This window comes from Leishmania braziliensis, chromosome 36 (assembly GCF_000002845.2).
Source record: "Leishmania braziliensis MHOM/BR/75/M2904 complete genome, chromosome 36".
In the NCBI taxonomy this organism is placed as follows: Eukaryota; Euglenozoa; class Kinetoplastea; order Trypanosomatida; family Trypanosomatidae; genus Leishmania; species Leishmania braziliensis.
Window position 1 is genome coordinate 1,922,654 of NC_009327.2, and position 17,905 is coordinate 1,940,558.

The following is a 17,905-nucleotide window of genomic DNA, read 5'->3' on the forward strand; positions in this document are numbered from 1 at the left end:
TACGCTGCTTCGGTGAAGAGGCGTGAAGCTGTAGCGGATTGAAAAGTAAAACAAGGATGGTTGCAGCCGACAATGTGATACCGCTGGAGGCGAATGCACCGATAGACAGAGAGAGGGAAAATAAACTGATGTGAGCGCCGCTGAAGACATAAAGTTGGTGCGCCGCTCCTTTTGTCAAAGCCGAGATGCCCCCTCCCCTCACCCCAATGGAGCTGTGCAGAGAGGAGTACAGAGACGCTAAACACAAGTAGACCTAGAAAAGACATGCAGTGAGACAGAGAGAAGACCGTACGAGAAGGGGAAGGATTGCAAATAGCGACGTCTTGCTCGCTCCTCTTTTCTCTTTCCTTGCTAACTGATGCGCAGTGAAAAGAGGATGAGGAGAAGGGGGAGGAGAGAAGCACCTGCAACTCGAAGACAGATTTTACCGAGAGAACACCGATCTGTCATCCTCAACCCCCCCCCACTCCGTTCATTTCGAGGCTGCTCCATTCGACAGCCTCTTTTTTTCTTTTTTTTTTTTTTAGGTGGCGCCGTAAGTGTCGCTAAAGGCGTTCAGTGCAAGAGAGCGCCGGGAGTAAACTGGTACGCTGTGCCGGGAACAATCAACGCGGCCTAGCCCTCGAGTTTGGAAGATGACACTGTCACATGAAAATGTGCGTTACACCATCCAGCTTAGCCATCTAAGCGCGGACGCTTGTGTTCTCTTTAGTGGACAGTTGCCGTTTTCTTTTGTTTTTCTTTGCTTTTCTTCATGACGTTTGTCTCCTAAACTCAAAGTTGAGAGCGCCGCTTAGATGGCAACGGTGACAGAGAATACACCAAATAAAGAAGAGAGGGAGGAAAGGGGAGGGGGGGGGGGGGAAGGGAGGAAGTAAAAAGCGAGAGATGATGAAGGCGAGGAAGAAAAAAAAAAACAGAGAGAGCCCAGAGAAGAGGGCCAAATTCAAAAGTCCAAAGACGCGGAAGTTGTTAGTAGACGTAGAAGAAGAAAACGAAAAAAAGCCGCAGGGGGAGAGACAGGGGGAGGCATAGGAAATAGAACAAAGCGAGCAAACTTAAGACTCAAAATGGCAAAGCACACACGAACAATCCGGTGCCCATACGCACACATACCACAAGTGCGGAGGGAGAGAGAGTTAGCGCGCACGCACCGGCACATGCAGCGTGGAAGGGAAACGAGCAGCATGTTGTCGAAGAGTGCAAGGGGGCAGGAAATGATAGCCAGAAGAAGAAACCCAACTCCTGCTACTGAATGGGGACGCAGGGAATGACGTGGTGCCTGGAGGTGGCACTACGGCAGTGTGAGTGTACCACGGATTCGTCCGACGTAATGATTTATTAAACCCTCTCGCACCTTCACATCCATACAGCCAGCGCTCCTTTGTCTTTTTTTTTTTGATTTCACGTTTCCCTTCGGCCTGTTCAGGGGAAGACTACCCTCTCTTTCTCTGTGCCTGTGTACCCTAATCTCGCCGTTTTCGGTCCCTCTCTGGCCATTCAGGGAAGCCCCCCACACATGCGAATAACCAGAAGAGCCAAACACGCAAACAATACACGAGATGTACGAAAAAAAAAAAATAAAGAAACGAACGTGAAGAGGGCAACCCATCGAGATATCCTTCTCGCTTCTCTTCTTCCCCGTTTACTAACGGCAGCAGTTAAAGAGGGAAAAGGCCCGAGCAGCAGCCTGAGTGGCTGAGCATCGGTGACTAAAGCACATCCTCGGCGTAAGTCAGAGACCTTGTTTCTGCGAAACGTGGACGAGGGTCAGAGGGAGTAGCACATGTAGGGAGAGGGGAAGGGGGAGTAGGCATGTGCGACCTCACGACTATTTCTGGTTTTAGTGCATATCTTCTAGCCCCAGCGATACCGAAGAACACGACTCACAAGCACACCCGCCTGCCCTCTTATTTGCCCGCTTCTTTTGTTGGACTCTACATGGCTGGCTGTGTGTTTCTTTGTTTTCCACCGTACTCCCTCGCTCGTGCTGGAGCTTCTGTGCAGGCCAACACGTCATGGTAAGATACCGGTGTGCCTTCCTGTGTGTTTATGTATGCGCATGCATGCCTCTTTGACCGCCTCGGGTCTTGTCCTCCGCTTCCTCGCAGAAGCGTACTCGAAGAGAGTTCGCTTGTGCTCGCCATCGAAGTGTAGAGCACACATGCGGAAAAGTTAAGCAGGCATGCCAAAGTATACCCGCACACACACACAGAGAGGGAGAGAGAGAGAGAGAATGTCATGACATCAAAGACCGCGCACAACACAAAAAAGGAGAGGGCATCACTGTTATAAACTTACAAACGACAAGCAACCGCAACTTCATCCATCCATGATATATGTATGTATGTATACTCGTAATGAGGCGCAGATGCGCATCACGAGGAGAGAGAAAGAAAAGCACAAGACGCACACGGCGGCACAGACAGAAGCATCTAAGCGCAAACAAACTGCAAGACACCTCCATGTGAAATTCAGCACAAAGTCATCCACATGCATGCAACCGTAAAAGACGCACAGGCGTCGATGATTTTTTTTTCTTCTCTGCACCCCCACAGCAGAGCGAGCAAAACAAGGAGACGTAGAGTACACGCCAGCGCTGAATATCCGGACGCACGGCTCCTCCACGCTATGGTCACAGTCTCCCCTTTCGCATCTGCGTCTGCCTGCGCTGAGCTTTTGTTTCCTTCATCGACCGCAAGAGCAGGCGACAGTGATGACAAGACAGAACACGGTGCTCTTCCCGGCGAAGGAAAAACGCAACAAGGCCAACCAAACAGACACACAACAAAGAAGGAGGGGCTTCGGCACGCAGAGAGGCAGGCGCATGTGGGTTAGACTCACAAATCAGATACGCTTCCCACGCTCTTCATACTCTCCACACAACAGAGGTGAACTAAAAAATGATAGGAAGAGGGGGAAGAAGAAGGTAACAAGAGTGTAAAACAACAGTGAAGGAACGCGTTAAAACGTTGATGCTCGGCATTCAAAATGCATATACACCATAGACATCATCGAAGCAAAGGAAGCCCCCTCTCCCCCAATAAAAATCAAGCACCCTTCAAAGCACTTGCGCCTACCGGAGGAGAGAGGAAGTACAGGCGTATTACATCCGACACGAGGCCGCTGGCGCACCTTTGAATTGAGCCAAGAGAAGAAATCGAGGTGAGAAAGAGTAACGTATTGTAGAAGCAAACAAAAGATCCAAATTAGCACCGAATAGATTTTCTGGATTCACTTAGCCTTGCTCTGCAGCGTCCCCACTTCATCTCCGAGCACGCATCCGCCCACGTGTAAAAGAGGCAATGGTCGCTCTACATAGATGAATTTGAAAGAAGGGAAAGGTGGGTAAAGCAAGCACACACATTCTACAAACATTGACATAGTCCGCGGACACCTGGCATACGACCAGCCAAATTGATGTTTGTAACGCCTAGCGCCTCCAGCCCACTCCCCCTCCTCCCATTCACGCGTCACCAGAGATGGGCGCGCATGCATCCAGGCGGAGGGGGGGGGAGTTGGAGTTCAAAGGGAGGCATCATGGCTTTCCTTTCCTTACACGTGTTCCCCTTTCCCTTTTATGTATGCGTGAGCATCGCTGTAGGGGAACAGAATATGTGAGCACGCCAAGCAGCTTGCCTTGTGCGACGCACGTAGTCCATGTGTGCCTGCGTCTGCGCTCGCTGTTTCTCTTTCCCAAAAGCCCTCACTCTGGCGCAAATGCTGATCGCGCCGACGTCAAAGAAAAGAGTACTAAGACGAATAGAGGCTTCGCTTGACTGCAGCATTGCTGGCAACGAATTGGCAAAGGGAGCAAATATAATCACAACGAGTGGTGGTAGCACATTTTCGATAAAGCTCGAATCGTTGGCTAGCCGCCGTAGTGCCAACAACGACACAAAAATGCCCAAAGGCCTTTTTGAGTAAAACGTGATTTTCTTTCTCCGCTGAATCGGAGCACGTGTGCATAGTGAATTTGGTATCAGTGATTGGACCCTCCTTGCTCCTCTACTTATTTCGATATATTCAAAGTCCTGCGCATCCTTGACACAGCGCTCTCTTCGTTTTCTGCTCCTTTTCTATGTTGCGCGAAAGGACGTTTGCTCTGCCGCTTTTTAATGGGCAAAAACTCATTCCACCGCAGACCACTCCAGAAATAAGCGCACACGACCGCCGCTCACCCACGCCTCTGCTACACCACGGCTCAAGCCTCCTCGTCTAGGGCGAGACGTCCCGCCGTCGTGTCGGGGGCACGCACCAGCGGGTTTTCCTTGTCCTTCCTCGTCGCCTCCTCGCCCTACCTGCGCGGCGCGATCGGCGCCACGCAGACTTGCCTGGCCCCACACGCCTTGATCCTAGCAGGCAGCGACTCAGGGTCCTGCTGCGATGGGGGCGGGGGTGGGGGTACTACAATGCGCGCGCAGTAGGAAGGCTGCAACTCATCTGCACTCCATGCTGCCCTTGCCAATCACATGCCGCTGCGGGAGTTCACTGCACGCACAGGTATCCGTGCGAAACTGAGGGAGCATGGCCTCCGGCCGCTACGTAGGCTCAGGATCCTTGTTCCTCTGGTTTGGGACGGTGACCGCCTTGGGGGTCTTGTGGTAGCGCGTTGCATCCTGTAAGCGCAGTGTGGGGAAATAGCGGATTGGCAACTATCATTGGCGACCAAGTCCGTAATCCTTTCGTGTGGGCGTCGGCTCCTGTGCCATTGCTGGCGTTGTCAAACGTGACGGTGTGTGGACCACGCCGAGGGAAAGTGCAAGAGGACAAAACGAAAAAGAGCCAGCGAGAGGGAGTAGGCGGCGAGGTAAGGGAGCGCTTGAATAAAGAGCAAACAAACAGACAAAAAATACACAGAGCAAGACAGACACACAGAGAGAGAGAAGTGTACAGCCGAACTGATGCAGAAAAAAAATGCCACCACCCTCCTCCTCCCTGAGCGAGAGAAAGCAGACATACACACGCACACACACATACACACGCAGACACGTAAGTGGCCTCTGAAGATGTCAAAGGGGGTTTTCTTTCTTTTTGTTTCAAGGGAGAACAGGTGAGAGAGGGAGAGGGAAACGTGAGGTGGCAGGGAAGAAGAATTGCTCGAAAAGAAAAATTAAGGCGAGGAAAAAGAAAAGGTGAGCAGGACGTGTATGGCTAACGGTGGGCGAGGTGCAAAGAAAGCCAACATAAACACAAGCCACATGTAGAATCTATCAGGGCCTCCTGGGTAAGTATAACAACATGTGATGAGAGAGAAATTAGGGGGAGAAGGAGGGGGTAACCGAAAGAGAGAGGGTTGGCCGAAGCAAGGCCTGGGAAAGCGCTACAAAGAGAGTTAGGAGGGGAGAGTGCGTATGTGACTCCATCACCAGAGTAACAGTGAAGAACGAAGAATAAAAAAAGAAGACGGTACCCGTGGGTCATCTCTAGCTTTCGCAAAAGAGGGTATATTCCGTTGAAAAGCAGATGCACAGGCCGCGGTATGGCTGGCCTTTTTATGCTAGCGGCGATGCCCTATCAAGGGCGTTTTACAGGGTACCTCGTTCAGTGCTTCTCCTCACGCCCTTCAAATACACCATGTAAAAATCTTACCACCGTGTTTTCTCTCACTTCTCTCGTTGATCGGTTCCACACCCCTGCGGGATGTAGGGGGTGCATTCCCCGACAGCCGCTGCCTCTCCACTACTCTTCCTGATCAGCTCCGCCCCCCTTCCCCTCCCCCCTCCTACAGGCAAAGCAGAGAGGAAGAAACGAGCGAGTTTTCAAGAAAATATCAACACGCATGTTAGAAGAAAAATACACGCATAAGTGAAACAGTGTTCTAATGAATCAAAAAATACACAACTGAAAAGCGAACAAGTCCGTGCGGACGAACGATCTGTACGAAAGATAAGACATCGGGGTGGGGTACTCAAATCAAAATGCAAACCAAAAAAAACACGTAGAGGGTACACAACAATACACAGAGACGCACTCACGTGCGCCTCGTTCTCTGTCTCGCAGCACAACAATAACCATCGTCGATGCTCCTTCTTCATAGTAGCGCACGTACATCTACGATCGCTGTTGTTGGAAGCACCACGCGTCTTTCGAATGTGCCTCAGTGTAGCTAATACCTCGGTTAGGAGTGAATGAAAGATAGAGTAACTGAAACCTGGCAGCTACACGTATGAGCACCTCCCCCTGACAAGGGTGAGGAAGACCGAGGTGGGAGCCCTGGAATGTAGCAGTGACGAGATCACGATGGTGATGTATGAAATCAACATCATTGTTATGCGGGAAAGGGGCATACGAGCCATTCGTGGTATTGAAGGGAGGGGGGACGAGAGAAAGCACAACAACTGGCACGAGGTGCATGTGGGTATGTTTACGCATGCACGTGTGTGAAAGAGGGATAGGCGTCAAGGAGCAGGGAGAGGGGGGGGTATAGAAAGAGGACCGCTCTGGTGTTTGCTCTATTAAAAGCACAGAAAACGAACAAACAACAACAAAGAAAACAGAAGGGCAGCGAAACGCGAACGGGGACACCGAGCACGAATCCCTGAGAGCAAGAGGAGGTAGGGGCAGGTGAAAGGAAAGCCGTGAGGAAGTGAAACGAAAAAAAAAAGACCACCCGTCACACCCCACAGGAAAGAGACATACATAGATGTTTGGCGCATACATGGACTGGGTAGACGCCAAGGTGCGTGTGTTTCTGTGACCACGTGTGTCGCTTCCCTTAGTTGTCGGAAAGTCATGACTAGGCGGCGCGCCACCGCGTCATTATCACCCCACTACACATACACACACACACACACCAAAGGAAAACAACAACAACAGTCAACACACATACGATAGGGAAGACCAAAGGCAAGAACAAGAGGTGAGGTGGCGAGTGAGGGCAAGAGGTAGGAACAATAGCTGGGTGGAGGCCAGGAGAGGCATAGAAAGAAAAAAAAAAAGAAACCACCAAACAAAACGACCGAGGAGGAATTAGCACACACAAGAAAACGCCGCGCAAAGCCCTCGTACTATACGACGACCTCATCACCCACGCACTTCCTCCCCCTTTTCTGGCTCTATATACATCTATATTGCGCCCATCCTCTAGCACGCCATCACGAAAGGGCACACCCACACATCGACCCTGTTTCACACTACCGTCTCTCGTGAGAATGAGTAAACAGTAGCAGGGGGAACGAGTTCACCCACTGTGACTGCTGCTGGCTTTTTCGCTTTTTACTCGTATCACGGCACTCGAGGTGTGTCGGTGTGCCAGAAAAGCACAATCCGTCGTTGAAATGGCACAGAGCAGAAAGGCGCACACGAATCCAACGAGCAAAGAAGCAACCACACAAAAAGAAATTGCTCAGCAGGAGAGTGCCAGTCGACGCGTAAAAAAAAACCACGAGAGACGGAGTAGAGACATAAGCCCATGTGGTTCATACACATTGCCCATGTCACGGCGTGAGAGAGCACTCGCCGCATGTGTCGCGCCGCTCCATCACATGCACAGTGACGTTCGTACAGAGTAAACCACGAAAGTATGAGCGAGGAAAAGCAGCCCAAAAAGGAAAGCTGGAAAGACACGTCTTCGAGTAGTGATAGGTGGCCTACGTACACGCCTGTGCGAGAAGAAAAAAAAATGTATGCGGTCCGCTACGATGGCGCAATTCGCGGAGAACGAGATCGTCCACTTCCACGAGGCTCCATCTTCAGTCATGTTAGGTTTGTTCGCTGTGTTTCTGTCAAGCGCGTTGCACGTCTATCTTTCCTCGCCCTCCTCCCTAGTCACCCTCCCCTTTGAATGAGGATGCTCGATTAGTACATTGTCGCCGTCGAAACCGGGTAGGTAAAGACGACCTCAGCACCCTCCTGCATCGCCAGTTCGTCCACCAGCTTATCCGCCAGCTCCGGGTTACCAAATACCTTCACAAGGAACGTCACGGCACGCAGGTCGAGTAGCCACTCCGCATCGAGGAACTGGACAAGGGCACCAAGCTCGGCCGCTACCTTCCTCGCGTTCGCGAGTGCGCTCAAATCGTGTTTGCGGAGCTCCAATTTGGTTTCCTTGTCAAAGTCGCGCGCGTGGCGCAACAGTCGCGGTACGGTCTGCAGTTCCTCAGGAGAGAGGTAGTTCGGGTCCATATTGTCCTCAGTATAGAAGGTGATCGGCTTGGCAGTGGTGATGGCGCTGACGAGACCTATATGCAAACCGTTATTGCCCGGGTACTGCACCACGACCATGTCACCAGTGAACGTGCGGAAAGGAGCGACGAACCAGGCGGAGCCGAAGCGGAAGTTCACCGAAGCGTAGCGGATCACAGACGGTGCGGCAGCGGGGACAGCAGCGGCGGAAGAGGAGGCAACGGGGTGCAAGTGCGTGCCGGTGACAGAAAACCCAGAGCAGGTTGTCGCGAACATTTCCTTTGTATAGTGACTGCCAGTGTCGCTACTTGTCTCGCTCACGCCATCATCATTACTGCTATCTGCCGCGGCACCGCTCTTGACATACAGCGCATCTAGCTGCTGCATTTGCCAGCTAGGGCAGCCGAGGCATTGCTTGCCACCGCTATTCTTCTCGGCGGCGCCCTTGCTCGTCCTCTTCCCTCGCTGCTGCAGAATGGGCGAGCTCCTGCCCTCCTCTGTCAGGATACTGTAGATGTAACGAAACGACTCTGCGGCCCTTTCGCGGTCCTTCTCCTGGAGAAGGGTGAATGCGTAGGGGTTATGACGGTAGCTGGACGTTGAACCGGCCCGCAGTGCTCGCGGGGGGACGAGAGTGTTGGGGGATACAGCGGTGGCCATGGCTTCCTCTCTCGTTTGCTTGCTGTTTCGAGACCGTTGCCGCAACCAGGCTGCGTAGCACCACCGATGGAAAGGACGAGGAGCGAGGGAGAGGCGAAAGTAATGTAACCTACAGAGCGCACAAACAAGCAAAGACAGAGACAAGAAAAAACACAACAACAAGAACAGGTCTTTGAAAAAGGTCTAGATACCCGCAGGCTAAAAAAAAAAAGGAGAGCCGTCGGAGGCAACACCGCGGAGAGCGGCAAACAAACCAAAAATAAAACGCACGCACAATCAAGAGGCGGGCACTTTGAGGCACGGGCAGACCACAAGAAGAAACGAGAGAAAAGAGTGAGGGAGCGGAGGGAGCGGGAGGGGGGGGGGGTGAAGAGCGTAAGACCGAAAAAAGAAAAAAAGAGTACGCGAAGGAGACGCCGACACGTGAGAAGAACAGTGCGAAAGAGAGAGGGAAAAGGCCGAATAGAGAGAAGAACAGCGCAGACACCGTGTGTATGGCGTAGCGTGATTCCTCACTGGTGTGCTCTACTCCTGGGCGTGTATTAGACGAGGGTGATACTCGCAATGACAGCGCGCGCTCGCTTTTTTCCCCTCACGTTCTACCCGTTGTTGTGGAGTTCTTTCTCAGGTGTCGTTGCACCGTTTCCTTGCGCCGTTCTACTTTAGAAACACAAAGAGACGTTAGAGTAAACCCTCTCGTAGAAGGTAGACAACAACACCGCTGATTTTGGAACTTGACAGCTATGCTTATTGTCTTTGAGGAATGCTCAGCTTCGACTCTCGGGAAATCAGGAAACAGCGCGTAGGCGATTGGGCTTCCCGGGAAAGCACCGACAGTCTCAGTGTAAGCGTCTAACGAAGCAGCAAGAAAGCAGAAAAAAAAAAAGAGAAAGTTGTAGTAGCCCTTTCCCGGAAAAAAAAAAGGCTTAGATGGGCGTTGACGTGAAACAGCGGAGAATGAGGGGCGGCAACAACCACAGTAAAGGATGTGCAGCTTGAATTTCACAGAGGTCCTTTTTCAGTTAACACCTGCATGGAGACGACCACGTGACGGGACGAGAGCGAACGACAGAGAGAGAGAGAGGAGGGAAGGAAAAAGAAAGCGGAAGTTAAGAGAAACGTCAAGAAGCCGTGCCCAATATCACCGAAGCTTCGCAGCGATGCCAGTGAATCGCGGGAAGCGTCATGGTATGATGCAGGCACAGGAATCCTCCCCAGGTGCACAACGAGCAGCTGATGTATACCCGGGGCGTGCGGTATACTCCTTGCGAGAGCGCGGTAGTATTTCCAGAGGTGCCCACGTGTGAAACGTGCATGCATGCAATAAAGTGCTCTCTCTTTTCTTTCTTCGCGTTTTTTGCTGCCATTCCGGGCCCTTGGCTCCCTCGCCCATTCGTAACATTCGCCCTCTCCCTGCGCGGCCCCTGTTTAACGAGGCAATGAAAAGCGCCAGGGGCGGAGGTCGAGCAAGGGATACTGCAAAAGTCCTGTCGCACTTGCCGAACACAGGAATTCCCTTGGGCCTCCCAACGCAGCGTCCGTTCACTACCGCAGTCTCTTTTTTTTTTTCGCACCATCGCTACAGGTGATAGGCAGCCGCGGTGTCGTACAACACGGCGGCGGCATCGCGCAGCTCCATCTTCGAGACGCCGTAGCGCTCAAAATGATGCACAAAAGCGCCAACGTTGAGCAGCTCCTCTGCGCGGCCAGCAGCATCAGCCAGCGACTCGCCGACCATGGGAGTGGGACCATACAAGGTGGCGATGTGGTCTGGTCGTGTGTACGACGGTGTGGCGCGCCACTCCTCGGCCGGACTTACAAAGAGCGACGTCATTGGAAAAGGTGATGACGCGCTGTCGGCCATGAGGTGGCGCAGCTCACGGATGCCGTTTGTGTGTGCCGCGACCCCACGAATAGTCCACAAGCAGCTTCGGTGCTGCATGTAAAACGCGGAGGCGTCTGCCAAACCAGCAGCGGCCGCTTTTCCTGCTGAGCGCGAGGAGGCCACGTCGGAGTACGGAGACAGCGCACTTGGGACGGTGAAGCTGTGCTGCGCCGCTCGAGCCGCCTCGCCGAGGACTGACGCCCACGTTGTGGAGCCAGTGACCTTCTGCGGCGCAAGTGAGGCCGTGAAGAATTTCATGACGGGATCCAGCGCAAGTGCCTCAACTACATCGCTGGCAGTGGCGTACCGCAGCGGCGCCATGCCTTCCGCGACGGAGCAAGGTGGGTTACTACCCAAGAAGTCTCGGCAAGCTCCACCGCTCGTGCCAAGGATGCGGTTTTTCGAGAGATCTTTTTGGGGAGAAGGGACAGTGTACAGAAGCTGCGGTAGGTGAAGCGGGATAAGCAGCTCGCTGATACGCTGGTTCATGAGCTGGAATGACACTTCCCCATTGTCTTTGAAGCCGCGATTCGCACGTGCGCCCCTCAGCTCCTCGGCGATGGCGTCGTTGTAGGCGATGCATACGCCGTCCGCCAAGTCTTGCAGCGTGCTCACCGCCATGAGAATGTTGTACCACTGCGTCACGACCTCACCGCAACGAAACGGCCACACGACAGAGTGCAGTAGTGTGGAGCGTGGGAACATCGCCTTGATCTCTTCTGCAACAAGGCAGCTGACACCAGAGCCAGTGCCACCAGCGATGCTGTGAAGCACGTGGAAGGTCGACACGACAGTGCCCTGCTGCTCGCTCTCCCGTCGTAGACATTCAGCAATAGCTTCTCGACGACTTTGTCCCTGATGGTGGTACCCAAAGGCCCAGTTGTTGCCGCTGCCCTCACCGCGGGTCACACACTGCTGCGGGGCCAGAGAGTAGAAGCGCCTTGACGAAGACTGCGGTGGGAGGAAAGAAGATGCCGATGTAGAATTTTCGAGCTGCTCGCGTGGTTCGTTAACGCACTGCATGGTGGTGTTAATCACTTTTGGCTCCATATCCACCAATACACACCGCGGTTGAGGTAGTGAAGTATCGATGGACGCTCCACTCAACTCCTGTGCGTAGCAAGATAGGGAGTAGTAGTACTCCTGTCCGATGCGCCTCGCTGTATGGGAGGGCTTGCACGATGGCACTGTTGCTGAGTCCGTCGGTGTTGAGCGCTGATGGCGGCGCCGCCTGGGCAACGCTCGCAGTGCAGGTCTAAAGTCCATGGCCGACACGCGCATCTGATAGCCCTCATCGACGCTCGCCTCCGCCTCGGAGGCGGCCGTGTCCAGAAATGTGGTGCCAACTTGATTGCCACACTGGCCGACAAAGACGTGTATAGTGGCCATTCTTCCAAGATCGAGAAGGACACACACACACGCAGGCCAGGAAAACGCAGAGATGGCACACCAGAGGCGAAGCTGAAGGAATCGATTTACTGAAGGGAAAAGGTGAATAGGGAAGTATCGCTATGCGTCTGTGAGTATGTGTGTGTGTGGGTGCCTGTCTGAGTAGCTGTTTTGATATGTGTGTAAAATACGCAGCAGCGTGTACGCACAGCAACGACCAAGAACCACTCGCAGAATACACACGGAGCACAAGGTCTTCACATGTCCCTTACGGACCGCAGGGAGGAGAAAGTAGATGGGGATTAGTCAAACGACTAACACTTTTTTGGAGTGCCGTACAACGTCCTACTGCCACTGCACTGAGTTGCTCAGCACCCTTGACCGTATGTTCGTATGATTATATATGTATATATATATATATATATATATGTTTATCTATGTGTGTGTGTGCGTCTATGTACCTACCGTTCACCCGATGAGCAAAATCAGGTGCGTCTCTCGGTTTGCAGAGGGCCTACAGCAGGAACACGCCGCACGACGACTTGGTCAGTGTTCGACGCGGAATGAGACGAGAGACAAGAAGTTCGCTCAGTGTATGGGCGCAATTTTCGATGGAGCGACAAAGTGGGGTGACTGCCCGACAAACGGTAAACATCACGAATGGAGAAAAAGAAGAGGCGAAGCAGTGCAGCGCGTGACATGCGTCGTGCGGAGAGCGTGGCAGTTAGTGGGCCAGCAACGTCTTTCTTTCCCGGCATCAAGTCCAAGAAGTGAGCATCGATCACAATTTCCTCTTCACTAGCTGCGCCGCTCTGATCAAGATGAGCATCCAGGCACACCCGCGACAGTGCGACAGCAGCATTGAGCTTTCAGCCGTCTATGCCTTTGCGCTGGGAGGTCATTTTTCTTTTTTCCTCAGCGACATACCCTCCCCCCCCCCCCCCACTAGGCGAGGGACTGAGCTGTTTGGCAGCACTTCTTTATGCCACGTTTCTTCTGTTTACGCCAAAGCGAAGTCTGCACGCGTCTGTCTCCTCAATGAGATTTGTGAATATCGTCGTGTCGGGAGGCACGAGAGAGAGAGAGAGAGGAGCTGAGCATAGCAAAAGAGAGCAGAGACGACGTGAGCACTGACTCCTCATGTAGGCCGCCTTGAAAATGTTCAACGACGAAAGGAGGAGATGGGTGGGGAAAACAAGTCGGATAAACGCGAATGAGCTGTGCAGTGATGCAAACAAACAAAAAGAAAAACGAAGAGCGTCACGCGTATGGCGAATGAGAGGAGGACGGTGCTGGTTCTCCCTCCGTCATACGTGCACCGCGTATGTGGGTGGAGTAGACAGAGAGAGAGAGAGAGAAAGCGAGACTTTTTCCATCAACATGTGCACTCTCTGACATACATGATGAACTCGACTCGACGCTACCCGCCTTGTCACAGACCCATCGCGGGGTGCAAATAAACCACATAGACGCAATTACAGCAGTGCACCCATTCAGTCACCTGAATGCGCCTCCTGCCTTGAACTCTACACACCTACTCCGCAGATTGTCTCACCGCCGCTTCCACTATGCCGGTCGCCACGTGGTGCACCCCTCGTGGTGGCTCAGGTTCCCCAAAAAACCAGTAGGCGCAGAGGGCCATATAGGATACCGCTCGAGTCATGCTGACACTTCACCTATCGTGTGAGTGGCACATACATGTTCACCGTAGCAGGTCACCTCTACGCAGCACACTCCAGTACCTCACCGCCAACAACAGTGGCGATGAATCTCTCTCACTCCACCTACACCGTAAATGCCTAACCCTGTCACCACCAGAAGTGGTCCAGCATTGGGAGGGACAGTGGGGCGGTCTGGCGCTCTCCACCGAGTGGATGATGGGCTTGGACACCGCGCTGAACTGTACCTATCATGCAGGATACAAAGAGACTCACCCCTCGAAGCAAACTGGGAGAGAAGATGGAGAGGGTTGAGAGGAAGAAAAAGATGCATGTGAGCAAGTCCTGAGCCAAGGGAGTGCACAGGACTAGAAACAAGCAACAGCATCGCATAGAAGCAAGACAGGAAGCCTTCCAAAGTAGGGCTCCGCATCATAAAGCTCGAAAAATCGAGGGCTACGGCCAGTTAGCACTCGTTTTTTGTCCCGTCACAACTGCTGATCGACAGAGTGTCCTGCCGAACCAGAAAAGCCGTAGCCCACAGAACACCAAACAATCGGCCTAGCTTCGGAGGACAGCGCTGTAACGTTGAAGGGCAACTAACCATTTCATGCCAGCTCAATCCAGAAAAAAAAAAGGAACAATGCCGCGCGTGCATAAGACGATTTCGTTGCGCATTCTACCTGCGGTCGTGGGCTGCGAGAGTACCATCTCCCTAAAACACTGACACACCCGTACGCGCGCGTGCGTCACGACGGGAGAACGTCTCCAAACACGCCCAGTAGCATTCGGCCTTGTATTCCCGCTTGCCCATCCCTCTCCCGGGGGACTACCACCTCTTTCTTAACTTCACGCCACCACAACCCATCGTCGTCGTCGACCCCCAGATCGACACTGAAATTTACCACTGCCTGCTGCCACCGCGCCGTCCTCGCTATGGGCTTCATTCACTAAAGAGCTGTTAGTGGATGTCGAGGCTGCACTTTTACCCTGTACGCGCGTGATACGGCGGGCAACGGTGCCGCTCCCCGTCAGTGCAGGACGCATCATCCGCTCCACGCAAAAGACAAAGCTGATCATGATCAGCTCCGCCACTAATAGCGTACCGCGGTGCTTCTGCCGGAGGAGGAGAAGACGAGATTTAACGGCGTGACGCACATAGAACCGCACAAGCTCTAGTTGCACCCGCCCAAAGAATGTCAGTTTACCCTCGCAGAAGGAATAGCAAAAGTCGCGATGGCGAGGCTGAACATCACGCCGCAGGAACCACACACAGGTCACCACGCTTTCAATCTCGGGGTCACCGCCGAGGCTAAGGGTGGTCGGTTGGTAAACAATGTTTCCCGTGGTACCCTCCTTCTTGCGCAAGTCACGCATCCCGCCAAGCGGTCGATCCTGTGAATCAAACATGTAGGCGGTGAGCTGTACGGTGTTGTCAAGGATGTAGTCCTTCCCTAAAGAACCCCATCGCTGCCTGAACCGCACATCCTCAACCACCTTCTCCAGTACTACCTTCGCGGACTCAATTTTCTGCGCCTTGACTTTGTGAACGAGCGTGTCGCAGCCACGAAGGAACGGCTCCCGCAGACATCGCTGATATAACTGCAGACCATGTAGATCCACGCCCTCTGGTGAGAGCGTCAACTTATCTTGAAATGGGTTCGCCAACGCACGCTGTGCGAGGTCGACCATCTCCAGTACCTCACCACAGAGGTTACAGAGCCTAAGCCCATCGCATGGAGTCAGAAGGGAGTAGACGTACTCCTGAGCTGCTGAGCTGTCCGGCAGCCGTGTCAGGTCCAGTAGCAGTGGAAGTGACAAGAGCAAGATGATGCTGACAAGGGTGCAATTAATCGACGCGGTCCCTCTCAGAAACGCCATGCTGGATACGATTAGAAAAAAAATTCGCGAAAGGAAAATAAGCGAAGTGTGAAAAACACAAAAAGAGGGAAGGTCTCACTAGGGAAGGCAGTCAACCGTCACTCCAAAGCAGAACCTGTATTGCCACACACACACACACACACACACACACACACACACACAAACAACAACGAACGCGTGCAGAGATCGATTCAGCACAGGTCCACAGAGAAAGACAAGAGCGAAGAAAACGAAAAAAAAAAGCAGACAAAACAACAAAGAACAAACAACAACGAAAGAAAATCGAGACGGGTGTGAAATCGACAGAACACAAGAGAGAGGGAGGCCCACAAAAGAAAAATAAAGCAACGAGCCCATCCAAAACGATGGACGGTGCGCTTTCCCTTCTGGAGAACACACAAAAAGAGGCGTCTCCAGCCCCCAGCGTGCTAAGCACACGAGGGCAAGGCGTAGGAAGTGGAAGGGATCAACAATGCAGATGGTCTAAATGTTATACTGAGTAAATACAAGAGAAAACCCCAATAGCAGTAAAGGCGGCAACACTACGAGCCACATAGTAGAACTGAGCAAAAAACCCTCCCTCAGGAACGCCCTGGCAAAGCTGCTTTTCTAGCTTTGCCTCCCTCCTTCCTCCTTTCGTCTCACTGTGCACTTGGCCAATGTAGCGAGGCGGAAAACGAGAAGGAAGGAGACGCCCACGGTCACTGTAGTGAGGAAAGTCAGCGATCGATACCGACAAGAACGCTCCTTTACGTAGGAAGGATCCTCGCCTTGAAACACGAGGCGTTGCACCAGTGCGCCACAATGGTACACCTAAGAGTAGAGTGCGGCCTCCTCAAGTCGACGTGAGGAGGAACAAAGCGAGAAAGGTCACTCTCTCTCTCGCTGCCGCCCCCCAGGTGAGTGTAGCGCACCACAAAATGTGCGGAAGAGCGTCTGTTCAAAGCCCCACGAGAGGAAGAAAACGCGAAGCCGACCAGAATTTCACTCTACGTTTACTGCTTTTCCGATTCCACGACCACGGCTGGGAATCTCAACTGCGAGTGATACAAACAACAAGCAAACGTGCACAATAGAGAGAGAGAGAAAAAAAAGCAGAAAGAAGGGATCAGTTCAAGAAGAAAGTTCAAAAATGCTTAAAGGTGAATACGCAGCACTGTGTGCGCGCACACAACACTGTCAAACTTCATATCTTCGGCTCAACTAGTGCTTCACTAAGAATGCCCCGGCCTCACCACCCCAGGTTTTCTCTGGAGATGTGCCCACTAAAAAGGAAGGCTAACCAACCCTGCCGCACACTCTCCCTGGACTACATTGGCCGCCAAAATGGTGGTGATCCAATACTGACCCCTAGCCTACACAAACCCGACGCGCCGCTTCCGAGAGGGGATTCCACTGAGGATGCGCCGCCAGCTCATGGCCAACGTCGAGCATGCATGTTTTACTTCTTTGTGTTTCGTACCATACAAATCACGAAATAATCATTGGAGTAAATGATGAAAGAAGCGTGTTTTTCACCGCCGTACAATCTCCAGATGTTCTTGCACACCCTTGAGCATAGGCCACGTGTCCGTGAAGAAACACGCTGCATCTCCGGCAGCCCCGCTCCTTTGCTCAGTCGAAACACTACCAACCACGCGTAAATCACACGAACGAAGGACTGTGGCGATTTCTTCCCCAGTAGACGGGTCCAAAAGGTGAGTCGAGCAACAAGGTCAGTGAAGCGCCGCTGACACTAGCCTTCTCAACGAGTCCTCGACCTCTTCCAAGATATCCGACAGCCAGCGAAGTAAACTCAGCACTCGACACATCCCCCTCTTCGCAGTTCACAAGAAGAAGGTAAGAGCAAAAAGAAGTGCAATGCGTCTTGCGACGGTACATGCGGTGCGGGATAAATCGTAAGAAAAACAGTGTCTCCATCACCATGTGTCCGTAGTTAACCCTACGCCTCCCACGCGTTGTCGTCGTTGCGCTCCACCCACCCGAAGCCCTCCTCCACCTCGGCGGCGGGCGCCGCAGCGGCAGCAGCGGCCTTCTCCTCCGCAGCCTCGTTGGGGTCGCGGTAGAAGAAGAGGTCCACCTTCTCCTCCCACGGCACAGAGCGCACAATCGTGGCGCGCAGGCGCAGCACCTCCCGCGCAAGCAACCAGTACATCATGCCGATCGAATTGATGCCACGGGTGTTGCACGGGATCCCAATGTCAACAAGTCCAGCGGCCCATCCGTGTCGCAAAACGAATCAAAGGGAAGTTCCCCACGACCCCTCCGGAATCCCCGGGGGCCCTGGCCGGGTCCCCCCCAAACA

The 17,905-nt window shown here is 53.0% G+C and overlaps 3 protein-coding genes and 1 pseudogene across 4 annotated transcripts; all 4 read right to left on the reverse strand.

Moving 5' to 3' along the window:
• Window positions 1-7,800: 7,800 nt before the first annotated feature.
• On the reverse strand, window positions 7,801-8,787 carry LBRM_35_5230 (conserved hypothetical protein; the record flags this gene model as incomplete). Its single annotated transcript, XM_001569090.2, has 1 exon — window positions 7,801-8,787. One exon carries the CDS (start codon window positions 8,785-8,787, stop codon window positions 7,801-7,803), a length of 987 nt encoding a protein of 328 aa, XP_001569140.1.
• A 1,579-nt stretch (window positions 8,788-10,366) lies between these two features.
• Window positions 10,367-11,377, reverse strand: LBRM_35_5240 (putative delta tubulin; the record flags this gene model as incomplete). The annotated part of the gene is made up of 1 exon (XM_001569091.1): window positions 10,367-11,377. One exon carries the CDS (start codon window positions 11,375-11,377, stop codon window positions 10,367-10,369), a length of 1,011 nt encoding a protein of 336 aa, XP_001569141.1.
• A 3,191-nt stretch (window positions 11,378-14,568) lies between these two features.
• On the reverse strand, window positions 14,569-15,600 carry LBRM_35_5250 (conserved hypothetical protein; the record flags this gene model as incomplete). Its single annotated transcript, XM_001569092.2, has 1 exon — window positions 14,569-15,600. One exon carries the CDS (start codon window positions 15,598-15,600, stop codon window positions 14,569-14,571), a length of 1,032 nt encoding a protein of 343 aa, XP_001569142.2.
• A 1,795-nt stretch (window positions 15,601-17,395) lies between these two features.
• On the reverse strand, window positions 17,396-17,758 carry LBRM_35_5260 (annotated as a pseudogene). The gene has a single exon. A coding segment is annotated over exon 1 (363 nt).
• Window positions 17,759-17,905: the final 147 nt, after the last annotated feature.